The sequence below is a fragment of the Geotrypetes seraphini genome, chromosome 2 (assembly GCF_902459505.1).
Source record: "Geotrypetes seraphini chromosome 2, aGeoSer1.1, whole genome shotgun sequence".
Lineage (NCBI taxonomy): Eukaryota > Metazoa > Chordata > Amphibia > Gymnophiona > Dermophiidae > Geotrypetes > Geotrypetes seraphini.
Window position 1 is genome coordinate 491,994,049 of NC_047085.1, and position 18,907 is coordinate 492,012,955.

An 18,907-nucleotide genomic window follows, 5' to 3' on the forward strand; every position below is an offset into this window, starting at 1 on the left:
ATAAATACCATTCAGTCACAAGGGGGCACCCGCTCAAACTCAGAGGAGGGAAATTTAGTGGTGACACCAGGAAGTATTTCTTCACAGAAAGGGTGGTAGATCACTGGAACAAACTACCAGTGCAGGTGATCAAGGCCACCAGCGTGCTCGACTTTAAGAAAAAATGGGACACCCACGTGGGATCCCTTCGAGGGTCGAGTTAAGAAACCAGGTCACTAGCACTCAGACTTAATGGGGTGGGTCAATGGAGTGGGCAGACTTGATGGGCTGTGGCCCTTTTCTGCCGTCATCTTTCTATGTTTCTATGTTTCTTAGTGCTTATAAATGCTCAATAATTTAAATACTTTGTATGCTTAGACCCTACTTTTCAAGAAATTCCTGCAAACGACTTAATACCGCTAGCTCCTTCCCACTCCCAATACCACTTCACAATTCCCCAAAGCAACCTCATCTACTCTTTATCTCCTCTAGAAATTACCAGATATCTTCTTCTTGTAATATATTTTTTGTAATTCTTTTGTAATCCGCCTTGAACCGCAAGGCAATGGCGGAATAGAAATCTCTAATGTAATGTAATGTAAATAAAGTTTCTTATCTTTTAGAATGTTCTTGTCTACAGTCTGGGGGAAATTAGATCCGACATGTTTTGCTAAAAAGCGCTTCTTCAAGGGGCTCCCAGAGCCGTCTTAAGCCAACTAAACTCCCGTTCAATTTACCGAGACAAAGGACATATACTTAAGCATGGATTAATGAGAGAAAGCCAACATGGTTTTAGTCAAGGGAAATCTTGCCTCACCAATCTACTGCATTTCTTTGAAGGGGTGAATGAACATGTGAATAAAGGTGAACTGGTTGATATAGTGTATTTGGATTTTCAAAAGGCATTTGACAAAGGATCTCATAAAAGACTTCTGAGAAATTAGAAAGTCATGGGATAGGAGGTAATGTCCTATTATGGATTAAGAACAGGTGGAAAGAGTCAATGAGAAGGGTAAATAGTGGGGTTCCCCAGGGCTCTGTGCTGGGACCGTTGCTTTTTAACATATTTAATCAATGAGTTAGACAGGTGGTGGAGACAAAAACGGTGATGGAAATCAAAAAAAGGCATGGGATGAACACAGAGATCTATAGGTAGAAAATGAATGGTATAAAAACCAAAATTTAAATAGACGCACGCATGTGTGTTTGATGTGTTGAATGGTGCTTAGATGACGACTCCGGCTGTGAAGAATTAAGGCTATGGAATTAAGGCACTGGGAAGGCCAGACATTTTGAAGAGGCAAGGCTGGCCACAGGGAGTAGGCCTTCCTCCTAATGAGCTGTCAAGCCTTACTCTCCTGTCAGTGCCTCAGCCAATGCTACGACAGCTCAGACCCTGCCGGAAAATTTTACCCACAAATGTGGCACAACGAGGTTGGAGTGCTCCTTTAAATATTAATGAGCCCATTTTGCTACAATTTTAAGATTAATGACCTCGAGCTACATTTGCGTGGCAGAGTTGGAGACAGCTAGGAAGCACGGAAAAGACCACCGTGAGACGTTCTGATAACCAGCAGGTAAAATACTGCCCCGCTGAACTGGCTGAAGCTGGTTTAAAGGCACGGTAGGTTTTGAGAATCTTCCGCCGAGTCATTCTATGAAAAAGATTAAGGGCTCCTTTTACAAAGCTGCGTTAGGGCCTTAACGTGTGGAATAGCCCAGGCTAAATTGCCACGCGCACTAGCTGCTACCGTGCGCACTAATCTGGTGCATTATAAACACTAGGAGCCCTAAGTGGATCAACAACCATTTCAGCCTGAACCTCACAATTAGGAATCATTGGTGATGAAAGACGCTGAAGTAGCACTGAAGAAAGCAAAGTGTCGGGTGCGTGCTGGCATTGCCATTGAAATATTACAGCGATCAGATGCAACTGCAATATACTCCTCACTGCTCACAGCATGGTAAGTCCCTCCTACCTGTGCCCTTCTCTTCAACTTCCCAACTCCAGGCTCCGTCCCTTCTACCTTGCAGCGCCGAATGCTTGGAACAAGCTGCCCAAATCCCTACGGCGGGCTCCGTCTCTGGCAGCGTTCAAGGCCCAGCTAAAAACCCACCTCTAACTCCTCTCGCCTTGGTTCTGCATCCCCAACCCTATAGGTCCTATATGGAAATTGCGAACAATTAGATCTTATTTTGAATTTACTGGTTCAATCGTTACTCCTGAGTGTTCTCGATTATTGTAATATTATCTATCCGACAGTCACCAAGAAAGAATTAGCAAGACTTACAATAATACAGAATACAGCGGTCAGAATGATTTATGGCCTGAAGAAATTGGATCATGTTACACCCTTTTATCGCGAATTGCATTGGCTGCCGATTATGGTACAGCTCCTTCTTACTTAGTCAATAGATTTTCTTTAGCATCATACAGACATAGTAGAAGAACTCATCCTTTGTTTAATTTTCCATCTGTCCAGGGTTGCAGGAGTAAGAAATTTCTGAATCATACTTTGGCATCTCATGACAACGAATTCCGAATATTGTTGCTTACTACCCATTCCTATGGCCATTTTAGAAAACAATTGAAGACCTATCTTTTCTCTAAATATTTGACTGTTTAATGAATCATCTTATTTCGTGTAACATGTTTACTTTTATAACTTTTTTGTAAACCGCGTTGAACTTCTGGTTACGCGGTCAATAAGCACAATGTTATGTCACGTCTGTTCAAGTTAGATTGTAAGCTCTTCCGAGCAGGGACCGTCCATAAATGTCAAAATGTACAGCGGTTCGTCCGCCTTTCAGCGCTATATAAGTGATAAGTAGGGGCAGAACAGTGAGACTCGCCATCCCATAACACAAGGTAATCCTATTCTGCAAACATAAATATAGATCCAACATCCACTGCAAAGCAATTTTCTCCCGCCTAAAAACACTTGAAAACGTTTGCGCCCAAAACCAAGCAAGAAAGCAACAACATTCAGATTTTTCAACAAAGTTAGGGCTCCTTTTACGAAGGTGCGCTAGCGTTTTTAGCAAGCGCTATACGGAAAAAACTAACAGCTCGTAAAAGGAGCCCTTAATGTTTTCATCAGCAACGTCACTTTTGATCATCATTTTTTCTCATCATCAACCTGCAGACAGATATTAACAATGGACCACCGATGTTTGCAGTAATTTCTGTGAGAGAATTTTGCCCGATGTTTCACAAATAAGTGTCCCATTTTGGCTTCTCTCTAGCAACGGTTGTTTTGAAATTCGGTGAGATCATGCAAGAAATTAGATATCGACCTCTTGTGCAATCTGACTCACCTCTTCCATTTTCACAGTCTAATTTTAGCCAGACCAGCCAGCGCTTGCCACCTGCCAACTTTCTCTTTCTCAGCTGCTCCAGGGCCTCCGGATTATCGACCATCACCTGAAAGGCCTCCAGGCGTTCCGATAAGGTGGCACATTCCTCCACTTTATCAAAGGGCAGTGGGTAGGCGTAAAGGATGTCATCAAAACCCCCGTCGGCGAAGACGCGTGCCTCAGCCAATGTAGACACGACAATTTGTCTCCGGGTGCCCCCCGTCATGAGATCTCCACACTCCCTGAGGTAAGAAGAAAATACAAGGAACATTCAGAACAAGAAGAGCGGATTTTTCCCCCCTCCCCGAAGTCACATTAGGCTTTTTTTTTTAATCGCCGGCCATAGTGGTAAAAGCTCTGACACTCACAGAATTCCTATGAGCGTCACGGCTAATACCACCAAGGCCGGCGATAAAAAAAAAGCCTAACGCGGCTTCATAAAAGGAGACCATTATTATTAAAGGGGATAACCCCAAAGAGGGAACATGTTATGGGGGTAATTTTTATAAAGGACTATTTGGGCATAAACCCAGTTTTGCAAAGCTATTTTTGGAGACAAGACGACGCATGCTTTTACACGAACTGTACGCAGATGTGCGCAGGGGGCGGAGTTTAGGCCGTGTCATGAGGCATTTTATCCACATTATGGCACCTTTTTAAAATGTTGATGTTTATTGCATTCGATATACCGCTTCCTAATCTCAATCAAGGGAAATGTTTTGAAGATCTTATGAATATAATTTTAAAAACCCAGGAAGCGTTATTATGAATTGGAGGGGATTTTAACCCTTTCAGGACCATAAGGATCGTAGGCCAATTTTTGTGGTTTTGACGACATTTGTATGGTAAAAAGGGCTTGCAGATGCCAAAAAATTGATTTTTTTTTTGTGAAATATCATTATTTTTATTTAAAAAAAATCAAACTTCTGGCTTGCGGACAGTGTGGCAAGTGAATCTTCTCGTCAATCTGGCAACGACGCTAATGAATGAATGTCGGAACCAGCTTGTTTACATAAAGGCAGTATCATATGGAATCCGTACATATCAAATTTAGAACTGTAGACTATCCCAATCAAAATTTATAGGATTTTAAAGTTATGGGACAAATATGTCCCTTGGTCCTGAAAGGGTTTAATGTGATCTCAGACCTTCACTGGGACACCATGAGCATTAAAAGTGATAGATAGGAAACAATTAAAAAGTATTAAGCTTAATGGATGGATGGCGGAGCACCTGGTTCCAGCGGCGGCGGCCTGTTTGGCGCCAGCCCAGCCCGGAGTTTGAGGACTTCTACCCCGAAATCCCAGCGTCTCTAAATTTCCATCTAAACAATGGATTGAAAATAATGTTTTATTTTTTTCCAGTTTTTGAATTATTTTTAATCTTATTCATTGTTTTTCCACTTGTTTTTGTTTTGTTCTGTTTCTATCATTTAAAATTCACCAGAATTCTTTTGTCTAACGGTTCCTCCTTCTGCATCTATTCCTTTCTCTCCTCTCTTCTGCCTTCCAAAGTACTCAGTTCAAAACAGTCTTGTTAAAATGTTTACTTGATTATTTTTCCTCTATCTCTACTTTTCACTTCTTTAATACTCTCTAGGTACTTTAGTTAGATTGTGAGCCTTCGGGACAGTAAGGGAATTTCTAAGTACCTTTCTTTCTTATAATTCTAATGTATAATTTCTGTAAACCGCTTAGAACTTAACGGATGTAGCGGTATATAAGAGATAAATTACATTACATTACATATATGCTAGGCAGAGACTATACCTATTACTACCCCCCACACACACATAAAGTGATTTGGCTGGATAAATCCCTAGGGGTTAAATTAATAGATGCAAAAATAGACGAAACTAGCTGGGCAGACCATGCCCCAATATGGGTGGATATAACAGGGGGACATATTAAAATAGGGACACCATATTGGAAATTAAATGATACCTTGCTAGAAGATCCTAAGGTAGTTCAGAAAATAGAACAATCTATTAGGAATTTTTTTGGGATAATAAAAATACTGACCATTTCTCACCCATAACAATTATGGGAATCATTAAAAAACTGTTTTAAGGGGACAGCTGATTTCTATAGCTTCTTAGAAGAAAAAGATTCGGGAAAAGGTATTTGATATACCACTTATTCGGAACAAAGAAGTTTACAAAGTTAAATTATAAAATCATAAAAGAAAAACAAAAGAAAATCAGACCACCACTTTTTTTTTTTTTTTTTTAATACAAAAGCCTGACTCGCCCTCAAAAGATACATTTATATAAATATCAATCTTTCAGGTTACAATTTCTTTATATGTGTTTTTCATATTCACTAAGAATTTTTTTTAAAAAAAAGAATTATTTTGTTATCAAATGACCCAGTAAACAGAAACATTTTTAATAACACTTCCCCCCCCCCGTATAAAACCATACTGCAGTTTTTAGTGCCAGCCGCGGCGATAACAGCTCCGACGTTCATAGGAATTCTATGAGCGTCAGACCTGTTACCGCCGTAGCCGGTGCTAAAAACCACGCTACAGTTTTGTAAAAAAAAAAAAAAGGGGGGGTAATTTTTTGGGAACTGCTTCCCTGTGGATTGTTTTAGGTAAATCATTCTACAGAGAAGGAGCCAACTAAAGGCCCTTTTACGTGTCCATTCTCCTAAAAATCTTTTAAAATGCGGAAGGACTAGGGTTACTATATGGCTCCAGTAAATGGAGGACGGATTGAGATAACCAGGTTTTACTTCCATTGAAAGCAATGGAAGTAAAACCCAGCTGTCTCAATCCATCCTCCTTTTGGGGAGCCATTTGATAAGCCTAGGTATGACCTTTCTGCAATGATCTTTATACTCTATTCAGGGTGTACAGAATGGCTAATTAGTATAGATAAGGTGGCTGCTAGAGAATGACATGGCTTGTGCAGATGAGGACAGAACTGAGGCATTGGTGGAATGAGGCATTATGACATCACAATCTGAGCTCTAGAATGTTGCTGCTTAGGATTTTATAGTGTTTGAGGCTTGTGCAGGTGAGGACGGAGCTTAGGCATTGGTGGAATGAGGCATTATGACATCACACTCTGAGCTCTAGAATGTTGCTGCTTATGATTTTAAAGTGTTTGAGGCTTGTGCAGATGAGGACAGAGCTTAGGCATCGGTGGAATGAGGCATTATGACATCACAGTCTGAGCTCTAGACCAGTGGTTCCCAACCCTGTCCTGAAGGACCACCAGCCAATCAGGTTTTCAGGATAGCCCTAATGAATATGCATGGCGCAGATTGCATGCCTGTCACCTCCATTAGATGCAAATCTCTCTCGCTGCTTGAAATGATGGTAATCGATTACGATATCTTTTATAGCGGCAACCTTTGGCCGATAGAAAATAAAAAATGGAAGCTATCCCCTTAAGCCCCGACCTAAGAGCGTCTCCCCCGCAGCCTCGGATTACCAGCTCCCTACAGGTGGTGGGAACTCCAGTAGTAGAGTTGTCCCTCTCCTCAGAGGCCAAAGAAGAACTATTTGGAAGCGTGGAAATGGGCTCTCCTGTTTTACAGGAAAGCCCGGCGTCTGAGACCGAAACATCTTCGGAGAAGGGACAGATCCAGGAGAAAGGTGTGGAAAGGGAACAGAAGGATGAGCGATTACCTACAATGTAATTTCAATTTCTTATTGATAAGCCACCTGAAATAACATTGGAATCTGTGTGGGATTTAGTGGCCAACTTGGGTAAATCGAAAAGTCCACAGTTTCAATCTATAGATAAGAAACTCCATGAACACTCACAAAAAATAAATTTTTTTTAAAACTGAAGCAATATCCTCAAAATTAATGTTGGAAACATTTCAACAGGAGTCAACATCGTATAAACAAGTTCAGGAGACCCTAATTATGGACAATTTAAACCTCAGGAGGAAAGTTGAAATGCTAGAAAATTACTCCCGCAATAATAACCTGAGACTGATTGACTTTCCCAGGGTTACTATGGTAACACCTCGGGATATGACTGAAAGATATTTCTTGGAAATATTAGAGGTCCCTGAAGAATCTTTGCCGCCACTCTCGCAAGTTTATCATTTACCTGACAAAGCTCGAGGTCAACAACAAGCTTCTTCCCAAGAACAAATAAATATCTCAACTTTATCGGAGACATCGGATAAAGAATTGGCGTCACTGGCTACCTTGATCATAACATTGGCTCTTCCATTACACAAATCTTGGATTCTTAGACTCTTCTTTAAAAATAGACAAAAAGAGTTCCTGGGTTATAAAATCCAAATGTACCCTGACTTATCGAGGGAAACCCAAAAGCGCAGACGAGAGTTTCCTCTCCTAAAACCAGGAATTGTTTCAATGGGGGCTACATTTTACTTAAGACATCCTTGCAAATGCATTGTATATTATCGAACATTCAAATACGCAGCGGCCGCTAAGAGAGCGAATAGAATGCTAGGTATAATCAAGAAGGGTATTACAACCAGGATGAAAGAAATCATCCTGCCGTTGTATCGGGCGATGGTGCGCCTGCACCTGGAGTACTGCGTCTAATATTGGTCGCCGTACCTTAAGAAGGATATGGCGTTACTCGAGAGGGTTCAGAGGAGAGCGACGCGTCTGATAAAAGGGATGGAAAACCTTTCATACGCTGAGAGATTGGAGAAACTGGGTCTCTTTTCCCTGGAGAAGAGGAGACTTAGAGGGGATATGATAGAGACTTACAAGATCATGAGGGGCATAGAGAGAGTAGAGAGGGACAGATTCTTCAAACTTTCAAAAACTAAAAGAACAAGAGGGCATTCGGAAAAGTTGAAAGGGGACAGATTCAAAACGAATGCTAGGAAGTTCTTCTTTACCCAACGTGTGGTGGACACCTGGAATGCGCTTCCAGAGGACGTAATAGGGCAGAGTACGGTACTGGGGTTTAAGAAAGGATTGGACAATTTCCTGCTAGAAAAGGGGATAGATGGGTATAGATAGAGGATCACTGCACAGGTCCTGGACCTGTTGGGCCGCCGCGTGAGTGGGCTGCTGGGCACGATGGACCTCAGGTCTGACCCAGTGGAGGCATTGCTTATGTTCTTATGTTTTCTCTGAACTTTTTCAGTTAACAACTTTCCTTTTCTTTGTCAAGGCTGGAGACAGAAAAACCTTAAAGCTCTTTAGTTTGACGTGGCACTCCTCAGTCATTTAGGGCTCCTTAGCGCACGCAGCATCTTAGCGCGTGTTAAACCCGCACTACGCGGCTAGAACTAACGCCAGCTCAATGCTGGCGTTAAGGTCTAGCGTGCGCTATTCCGCGCATTATAGCCCTAACGCGGCTTAGTAAAAGGAGCCCTTAGGATTTCTAATGTATTATATTTTCTTTATGTTCTCGTTATAGTTAATTCTTGGATCCTATATGAGGACTTGAGTTGAATTAAGCCTGTGTCCTTTTTTTTTCTTCTTATTGAAAGTTCAAAGCTTTTATTTCTTATGTAAAATTTTGTTTTCTTGGCTTAATATCCTATCTGTACAAGTTTTATACTTGGTATGTATATATAAAATCAATCAATCAATCAATAAAAAAAAGGGAAGCTATCCGAGTAGAACGTTTATGATGGGAAGAAATTTATTGATCAACTAAATAGGCTGGAGGCAAACCAGATCTTACTTTGTAACACAGGCAACCTTAAACTGCCCTCTAGCTTCCGTGGGGAGCCAATGCAGCTCCCTGTAATAAGGCGTTATGTGGGCCAATTTTTTTTTTTTAATTTAAAAATCAGGCGAGATGCTTCTTGTGATTGTTAGGAGACCTGGAGCAGGCTTTTTTTTTAAATAGAGTTAATCAAAGATGAGCCAGGTTTTATTGGTCGACTGCCAGATGCACAATATTGCAATAGTCTAAAGTACTCAGGACTAAGGATTGAACCAAAAGTCTATACGATTTGTCATCAAAATATGATCTAATCAGTCTAAGTTTCCAAAGCATAAAAAGCTTTTTTTTTTTTCCAACCAATGAATCAACTTGAGTAATCATAGCTAAATTCCTGTCCAAATAGACACCTAATATTTGATGGTAGATAGAATGGGATAAGTGTGGGGAGAGTGTGGCGCAGTGGTAGATAGAATGGGGAGAGTGTGGCGCAGTGGTTAAAGCTACAGCCTCAGCACCCTGGGGTTGTGGGTTCAAACCCACGCTACACCTTGTGACCCTGGGCAAGTCACTTAATCCCCCAATTGCCACAGGTACACTAGACAGATTGTGAGTCCACTGGGACAGACAGGGAAAAATGCTTGAGTACCTGAATAAATTCATGTAAACTATAGAAAATGGAAAAAATAAATAAGTGATCCCACTATTTTCTTCACAATTATGTGGAGAGGCCAGGAAGAGCTTAGTCTTATCTGGATTTAACTTCAATTTGAAATCACTCATCCAGCTATCAACTATTAGAATCACTGACTACAGATAATTGAGATGTTAAAGGAATTATGATGGTTATATTTCATCAGCATAACTATATAGTTGAATTCCTAGATTTTGCAAATCCCACCACGGTGTTATTTGTGTTATAAGAACATAAGAATTGCCGCTGCTGGGTCAGGCCAGTGGTCCATCATACTCAGCAGTCCGCTCCCGCGGCGGCTCTTAGGTCAAAGACCAGTGCCCTAACTGAGACTAGCCCAGTGGTCTCAAACTCGCGGCCCGGGGGCCACATGCAGCATAAGAACATAAGCAGTGCCTCCACCGGGTCAGACCATAGGTCCATCCTGCCCGGCAGTCCGCTCCCGCGGCGGCCCAAACAGGTCACAACCTGTCTGAATCACCAGAAGGGGGCTCCCTTGCCACCTTGGTTTCTCATTGAAGTCCTATCTTCCCATCGAAGTCCTAACCCTCCGGTCTTGCACATGCACGACCTGGTTAGCTTTCTATACTTGTGTTACATCCCAGCTCCTCCCTCAGTATCCCACGATCCCTTTATCCCTCAGGAATCCGTCCAATCCCTGTTTGAATCCCTGTACCGTACTCTGCCTGATCACTTCCTCCGGTAGCGCATTCCAAGTGTCCACGACCCTTTGGGTGAAAAAAAACTTCCTTGCATTTGTTTTGAACCTATCTCCCTTCAGTTTCTCCGAATGCCCCCTCGTACTTGTTGTCCCCTTCAGCCCGCCAGGTACTATTTTGAGGCCCTCAGTATGTTTATCATAATCACAAAAGTAAAATAAAACAGTTTCTTGATCACATGTCTCTTTAGCTATAAATTACAATATTATTATTAAGACTTAGGCAAAAGAAAAGATTTATAAACTATAAAGAGTTTTACCTCATGCAAAATTGTCATTTTTTAAAATAAAACATTACCTATTTTTTATGCGGCCCTCCAAGTACCTACAAATCCAAAATGTGGCCCTGCAAAGGGTTTGAGTTTGAGACCACTGGACTAGCCCTACCTGCGTACGTTCTGGTTCAGCAGGAACTTGTCCAACTTTGTCTTGAATCCCTGGAGGGTGTTTTCCCCTGTAACAGCCTCCGGAAGAGCGTTCCAGTTTTCCACCATTCTGGGTGAAGAAGAACTTCCTTACGTTTGTATAGAATCTGTCCCCTTTTAACGTCAGAGAGTGCCTTCTCGTTCTCTCCAAATTGTAAAAAAGCTGAACAAGTTTTAAACTGAACGAAGCTGGGTCTTGCACCAGTATATAAATACAGAACAAAGTGCATACAGAACTGCAAGGGATCATGTACTCTGCCCATTTCTCTTTAATACACAGGGCGATTGTGACTATACACACATTCTGCACCAGGACTAGCTTGCCACACACAGTAGTAAATACGGAGAAAACCAAATTCCTACTACTAGAGAAGGAACAAAAACCATCCATAACAGAACTAGAAGTAAACACAACCAAATATTCAATACAGAACACTCTCAAAATTCTGGGAATTCAATTAGACAGATGCTGTACAATGCAAACCCAAATACACAAAATCATACAAAAAGCATTCTTCACCATGCGAAACCTAAGAAAAATAAGAAAATTCTTTACCAAAGAACACTACAAGATCATTGTACAATCCCTCATACTTAGCTCCTTAGACTACTGCAACAGCCTCTACCTGCCATGCCCAAACATGATAAAACAACTACAGACCGTCCAGAACACAGCCATCAGACTCATCTACTCCCTTAGCAAATTTGACCACATCACCCCCGCCTATGTAGACTCTCACTGGCTGCCGATAAAAGCAAGAACTCAATTCAAACTCTACTGCCTACTATTCAAAATAACCCATGGAACTGCCCCCATTTCCTAAACAACCGCCTTTACCGCTACCGATCACCCAGACCAAGGAGAACTCAGAACCTATTCACCTTCCCCCCTCATAACGGTACCCGACGTAAGAAACTTTACGACAGCCTTCTATCGACACAGGCAGCGAAAATTGACCCCACCATCACCAATCTGATGATCAAAACAACAGACATCAAAGTGTTTCGAAAAGAAATCAAAACATTCCTATTCAAAAAACACGTCCTTACTTACTAATCTCCCCCCAATCACACATGATCTCCCCCCTGAATACCACTTTAATGAACTCCTCGAACCACACCTACTAAAATGATTCAGATCCCTACATAAGCATCTACCACCTGTATCCATACCTCTACTCCTTCAATGTTAGATAACTTTCCTCTTTTACCCAAATGTACTGTTATTCCCCTCTGTATCCTATAATTACCTGATTCTTGCTATGTAATTTTATTAGAAAAATTCCCCACTGTATCCTTTAATAACCTCAATGATAGGTAACTCTCTTCTGTTACCCGAATTTAATGTTATTCCCCACTGTATCCTGTAATTACCTGAATCTTGCTATGTAACTCTCTCGGATAAATTCCTGATATCTTTAAATTTGTAATATTCTACCATAACATGCAACTTGCTTGAATCATTGTTTATGTAATTCTCTCGGTAATGTCCAGATCTCTTCTAATTGTAATCCGCTTAGAACCGCAAGGCACAAGCGGAATAGAAATCACTAATGTAATAATGTAATGTAACTAACCTCCTCTTTTACTAAGCTGTGGTAGAGATTTCTACTGTGGCCCAGAGTGCTAAATGCACCGATGCTGCTCCAACGCCCATAGAACTCATTTAGAACTCTGGGCCGTGGTACAAACCTCTACTGTGGCTTATCAAAAGAGAGCCTAAAACAGTTTCTTAAACCTTGCCTAACTGCATAAACAATTTGCTGCAAGTTTAGCCTCCCATCTGTTTATCCCAATGCACGCTCGGCTGTACCACCCATCTTGCCTGCATCTGATATCTGCATTTGATTTGACCCCAACGGCTATAGGATAAAGAAGAGGACACAATACAAGATGGCCTTGTGGACCATGCAAGCAATCTGTGGCTAAATACAGAACTACAGGATTAAATACAGAAATCACAATTGCGCGCTCCTTTCTCACCGTCAGACCGCAATCTAAGAGCAAAGCATTACAAGTATTGATGAATCCTGCTGCTAGAACGGTTATGGGCATTTCACGAATGACCTATTTTAGGCCTATTTTGAAGCAATTAAGAAATTTCTAGTCAATTGTAGATAATCAGTTAATGATCTTTAGTCAGTAATTTCACCTGAATTATCATTTAGATTAATTGCTTCTAAATCAATTGTCTAAGAAATAGCGATAACCTCAGCTTTTTTTGTCTATCACTTAATGAATTAATAAATGTTTTCGTTGAAATTATAAATTAAAAGGGAAACCATGTTAATGTTGTTAATTGTCTCAATTAGTTTATTGCCTTCCGTAACAACCATTTGACTTATAAACTCCAGAGAGGTAAAACTGACCATTAGTTTGCAGCAATTACTCTAATTAGGCTGACATTCTCCTGGATTGTAAGCTCTTTCGAGCAGGGACTGTTTTCTTCTTTGTGGCTCTGTACAGCGCTGCATGCGTCTGGTAGCGCTATAGAAATTAATTAATAGTAGTATTAGATAATCCAGCGAGTGCTATGTGATAAAGCTCCTGGATGTTTTCAAGATTTGTTGGAGATGTACCATCCAAGAAAGGTATTGAGATCCAAAAATGCTATGAGATTATCCACTGAGAAGGAGAAGAATATATTGCATGCAAGAGTTAGAGATTTGATGTTCTCTGTTGCAGGTGGGAACTTGTGGAGCAAATTGCCAGGTCAGTTGCGATTGTGTAGATCTAGAGCAGGGGCCGCAATCCAGTCGGGTTTTCAGGATTTCCCCAATGAATATGCATGAGATCTATGTGCATGCACTGCTTTCAATGCATATTCATTGGGGAAATCCTGAAAACCCGACTGGAGTGTGGCCCTCAAGGAGGGACTTTGAGATCCCTGATCTAGAGATATCTTTTAAAAGTTTTTGAAAACTCAATTATTTGTTGCTGCATTTATGTGAAAAGTCTTCGTAGGACTATTAGCTATAGGGATGCAATGATATGGGTAAAGATTAGCGGAATTAATGCTTTAATAATGGTATTACATGGATAAGCATAATTTAGTCAGCAATATGGATAGCAGTAACTTTTGATAAGATATAAGATGCATTGTCTTTTAAATAATTTTGTATGTTGATTGTAAACTGCTTAGTTTTGTAAGCAGTATATACATTTTTTTTAAAATACATAAAAAAACAATTCAAACTAGCCGTCCCCAACCCTGCACAAGTACTTTGGAAGTACACTTCGCCCTTCGTATTCACGGGGGATACGGGCAGAACATAGCAGTGAATTCTGAAAAACCGCGAATAACTTTTTTGGTAAAATAGACCTGAAAAAGATAATAAACCGTGAATAACCCGACTTGCGATTTGCTCCGTACAATGCGATTTCCAATGTGAAACGCCGGGTTCAGTGACGAAAATTAGGGGGGGGGCCGAGTCAGCAGCCGAAAAATCACGAATAAGCGAATCCGCAGATATGCAAATCGCAGATACAGAGGGATGCGAGGTGTGGAACAACCTCCCGCTTCACCTGCGACAAACTTGCACATGCTGCATCTTCAGGAAAAGATTAAAGACTCACCCCACCCAATTAACCTTCAACCAAAGCTCATGTACTCTGATCAAAAATTTTCATAAACCGCATCACATCCTGTTGTAAATCAACGATCCTTATTGTGAATCACATTGCATCCTAGTTGAAAACTGCGTGCGGTACAGAAGAAAATGTACGATATGGTATTAAGAAAGGCATTAGCGGCATATCTATGTTATTTGAAGGTTCCAATTTGTGCTTATTAAATGCTTCATAAGTATTATGTCTCCCTTTTAATATGTGTTATCTCTTTCTTATTTGAATTTCAGTGCTGTTGAACTGGTTTCATGGTAGTCATTAATAAGTTTCAGTTTACCTCACTCACTGTATTTATCTTTTTACTACAGTTTTGATGTTAACAAAATTGTAAGTTTTATGTTGAATTATGGCTGCTGTACACCGCCTTGGATGAATCTCTTCATAAAGGAGGTTAATAAATCCTAATAAATAATAAATAACATATCTGCTGCAGTGCACATGTCATTCAGAAGACCGAGACTAATTCATCGAACAGCATTAGGGCTTAATACGTTACAGGTGTGTCAAGCCCTAACGGAATTAGCGCGGGCCAAATTCTAAAGCCTATTTTATACTTACGGGCTTTTAGTATTTCACATGCGCTAGTTCCCTTAAACCAGGGGTGTCCAAGTCTTTTTTAAGTTTTTTTTTTTTAAGTTTATTAGGATTTTATATACCGCCTATCAAGGTTATCTAAGCGGTTTTTACAATCAGGTACTCAAGCATTTTTCCCTCTCTGTCCCAGTGGGCTCACAATCTATCTAACGTACCTGGGGCTATGGAGGATTAAGTGACTTGCCCAGGGTTACAAGGAGCAGCGCGGGGTTTGAACCCACAACCCCAGGGTGCTGAGGCTGTAGATCCAACCACTGCGCCACACACTCCTCAGTCGGGTTTTCAGGATTTCCCCAATGAATATGCATGAGATCTATTAGCATACAATGAAAGCAGTGCATGCAAATAGATCTCATGCATATTCATTGGGGAAATCCTGAAAACCCAAATGGATTGCAGCCCTCGAGGAGGGACTTTGACACCCCTGCCTTAAACCCTGATGCTACTTGATTAATTCCCCACTAAATGACACCTATCTTAGGGCTCCTTTTTAACAAGCAACGGTACGGCCTTTTACCGTGTGCTGGCGAGGTAAATGCTCCGACGCTCATAGGAATTGAAAGAGCATCGGAGCAATAACTGCGCCGGTCCGCAGTAAAAGGCTCTACCGCTTTTTGATATAAGGAGCCCTTAGTATTTTAGAATTGCAGGGTACTGAATCTCGGCCATAGCAAGGCAGGGAGGCTAAAACATTAAGAAACTTCTCGCCCGCCCTCATAAAAATTCCTACACCGAGGATACTATACACAGACATACAGTGTTTTGGGGGTTTTCATGTGTGGTCTCAGATGAGTTCCCAGCGCCTGGACCTGCTCTCTCATCTTCCTGGCGTTCCTTTTCACAATGTCAATATCCACTGTGAATACTGGTGTGGGCAGTTTCTCCACAGGCTGACCGACCCACATTTTTCAACTGCAAAAGCTGTATAGGTGTGTGGGGGGGGGGGGGGGAAGACATAATAAAAACATTCAAATCCATAAAAGGCTTCAGTACAATTCAATAGGGCAGCATTACCACGGACATGTAGCTACTGCATTACCTCACAAAGCTTCCTGGTAATAGAAAGACTTTGTGCTGCTATTACTAGGGTTATCTTATGGCTCTAGAAAAAGGACAGATAAAGACGTTTGGTGTTTTACTTCCAATTGAAGCAATGAAAGTAAAACCTGAACTTCTCAATCCATCCTCCTTTTTCTGGAGCCATATGGTAAAACTAGCTATTACTGGAGTTGAACCCAAATCTGAATTAGAGAATGACATGGGGAAAAATTCTGTCCCCATCACCGCCCCGTCCCTGGACCACCATCCTCTGTACCGCGCCATCCCCACTGTCCCTTTCACCGCCTCATCCCCATCTCTGCCGTCCCTTTCACCGCCCCGCTGTCTCTTTCACTGCCCCGTCCCCGTCTTCAGCGTCTTCTCCTCTCCATCCCCCCACCCCCAGCACCCTTCACGCGGTCCAGCAGCTCCCTTCCGCCGGCCAGCCGTGCATTTCCCTCCTTTTCCCTTAAATTCTCCCTCCTTTTCTTCTTAAAATGGCAATATCCATAAGGCTACGAGCTGTATTACAGCCGGAGCCTTGAAGTCGCGTCGGGTTGCCTGCTAGAAGTCTCCTCCGATGCAACTAGAAACAGGAAGTTGCGTCAGAGGAGACTTTTACCAGCAGGCAAAGCAACGCGACTTCAAGGCTCCGGCTGTAATACAGCTTGTAGCCTTATGGAAATTGCCATTTTAAGAAGAAAAGGAGGGAGGGAGATACATGGACGGCCGGCGGGAGAGAGTGGGCTGCCGGTTCGAACGCTCGGTCACCGTGCATTAAAGATTGTTCACCGCCCCGTGCTACCATTCACCACTCTTTGGGGTGGTGAATAGCCTTGTCCCCGAACTTGCGGTGACCATTTTTTTTGGTCACCGTTTTGGCGGGTTACCTGCGGCTAAATGCGGGTAGCCGCGGGTAACCGCCACCATGTCATTCTCTAATCTGAATATCCTTTTTGTATGGTCAGCACTAAGGGGAAGCAGAGGCGTAAGTAGGGTGGGGTTGGACCAACCCGGGCACCGGCACCTCTCTGCCCCCCCTGCCCTTAAGCCACGCTCGCACTGTCCCTTCTCCCTGTACTTTAAATTTTCACCTCTCCGGCTCGTGCCAGTACTGGCTTTCCCTCTGATGCCACCTCCTGGCCTCACGACCAGGAAATGGATTTCAGAGGAGAGCCAAGCTAGCACAAGCAGCAAGTCAGAGGATGTGCTCACGCTGGCAAAGATTTAAAGACGTACAGGGGGAAGGAAGGGCACGAGTGTGTTGGGGGGAGGCGCCACCTCCCACCCTTGCTATGCTACCGAGGGGGAAGCATCCTAGTTTTGCTCTCTTACTGTCACTGGGAGAGTTTCTGCGAATGCAAAGTAACTGCAGGGCTTGTCTTATTCTGTACAGTTTGGGGTTAATAAATCGACAGTCAGATGAATATTATGAAACCAGTGGAGCCAATGTAGAATTTCAACAAACACACTCTTAAAAATCTATCTAGAACTGGTAATGAACCACTAATGTTGCGATATGAATTATATAGTCGGGAAGAAAAAGTCCCCTCAAGAGTGCAGTCTGGGACTACTATCCTCAGACTCTTTATGCAGGGTTGTCCAATGTCAGTCCTCTAGGGCCGCAATCCCATCAGGTTTTCAGGATTTCCCAAATGAATGTGCATGAGATATATTTGCATACAAGATTCAATGGGGAAATCCTGAAAACCTGCCAAGGTTGGACAACCCTATGGGCCAAACAAATCCCCAACACTTTAAAGCACTTGTAAACAATTATGGAATTAATTTATTTCAGCACTTTTTTTTTTCCAATAGTCTCTCAAACAGCTTAAAAGTTCTCTCACTTATCTTGAAAATCCTGGATGTCCATGTTACTCACTGTTTACAATACTTGCATAAAGACTTTGAATATCGGTTTACATTTGAGAGACTGACTGAGAAAGAGTGCTGAAATAAATTAATTCCCTAATTCTTTTTAAGTGCTTTAAAATGTTGGGGGTTGTTTTTTGGGCGTCCAACCTCAGCATGTTTGGGGATTTTTATTTTTTTTTGGACCTCCACCCGCAGCAGGTCTTCAGGATTTCCCTAATGAATATGCATGAGCTTTATTTGCATACAATGGAAACAACGCTCAATAGATCTCATGCACATTCAATGGGGGAAATCCTGAAAACCCGACTGGATTGCAACCCTCCAGGACCGACGTTGGACAACCCTGCCTAGAGAGTCTCCGAGGTTTATTATTTCTCCTCAACTGCATAATTAGTGGCGAGTTTGCAGTTCTAAATGGATTTGTAAGAGTGGAGGTGTTTGCTAATAAACAAGCCTCCCCAACTTCACTTCTACGCCTTTCACCCCCCCCCCCCCCTCAAACGCACACACGTATTCCTTTCCCCAAGCAGACACCAGACGCCACCGTACCTGCGCAAAACACAGCCGCGCCGAAACCCCGCCTGAGCTCAGTCAAACGTCCCTGAGCAGGGAAAGGAAAGCGGCTGAAGTTTTGCAGGGCAGCCGTCACGTGGGTTCAGGTCACATGACTTCCAAGGGGGCGTGGGGGAGGGGAGAGGAGGTTGCAGAGCCGGGTGTTATCTACTAGTGTTCTTTGCTGGTTGGTTGCAAAGTTGCTTGGGGTTTGTTTGTTTTTTTTGCACCGTGGTTGTCCTTAAAAAAACTCTCTACACCCACAGTCTCTACTGGCAGAGACTGTTGAATTTTGATAGATCATGCAGAGGTCAAACACCTGTAGTCATGGCTGAAGAGTTATGCTGTTTTGCCTTTTAATTTATAACATTTTATTAAAGAAAATAATATAATACAAATAGATTTCATTTCAAACAGATTTACAATTA

The 18,907-nt window shown here is 42.1% G+C and overlaps 1 protein-coding gene across 1 annotated transcript in view; it reads right to left on the reverse strand.

Annotated features, from left to right (window-relative positions):
* Positions 1–18,612, reverse strand: part of LOC117354408 (D-threo-3-hydroxyaspartate dehydratase-like) — a 221,318-nt gene extending 202,706 nt beyond the window's left edge. The window contains exons 1-3 of the mRNA XM_033931893.1: positions 18,477–18,612; positions 15,771–15,935; positions 3,298–3,578 (exon numbers count right to left, since the gene is read on the reverse strand). Coding sequence (XP_033787784.1) covers positions 3,298–3,578; positions 15,771–15,919 — 430 coding nt within the window. The 5' untranslated portion in view covers positions 15,920–15,935; positions 18,477–18,612. The remainder of the gene's footprint in view (positions 1–3,297; positions 3,579–15,770; positions 15,936–18,476) is intronic.
* Between the last annotated feature and the right edge of the window lie 295 nt (positions 18,613–18,907).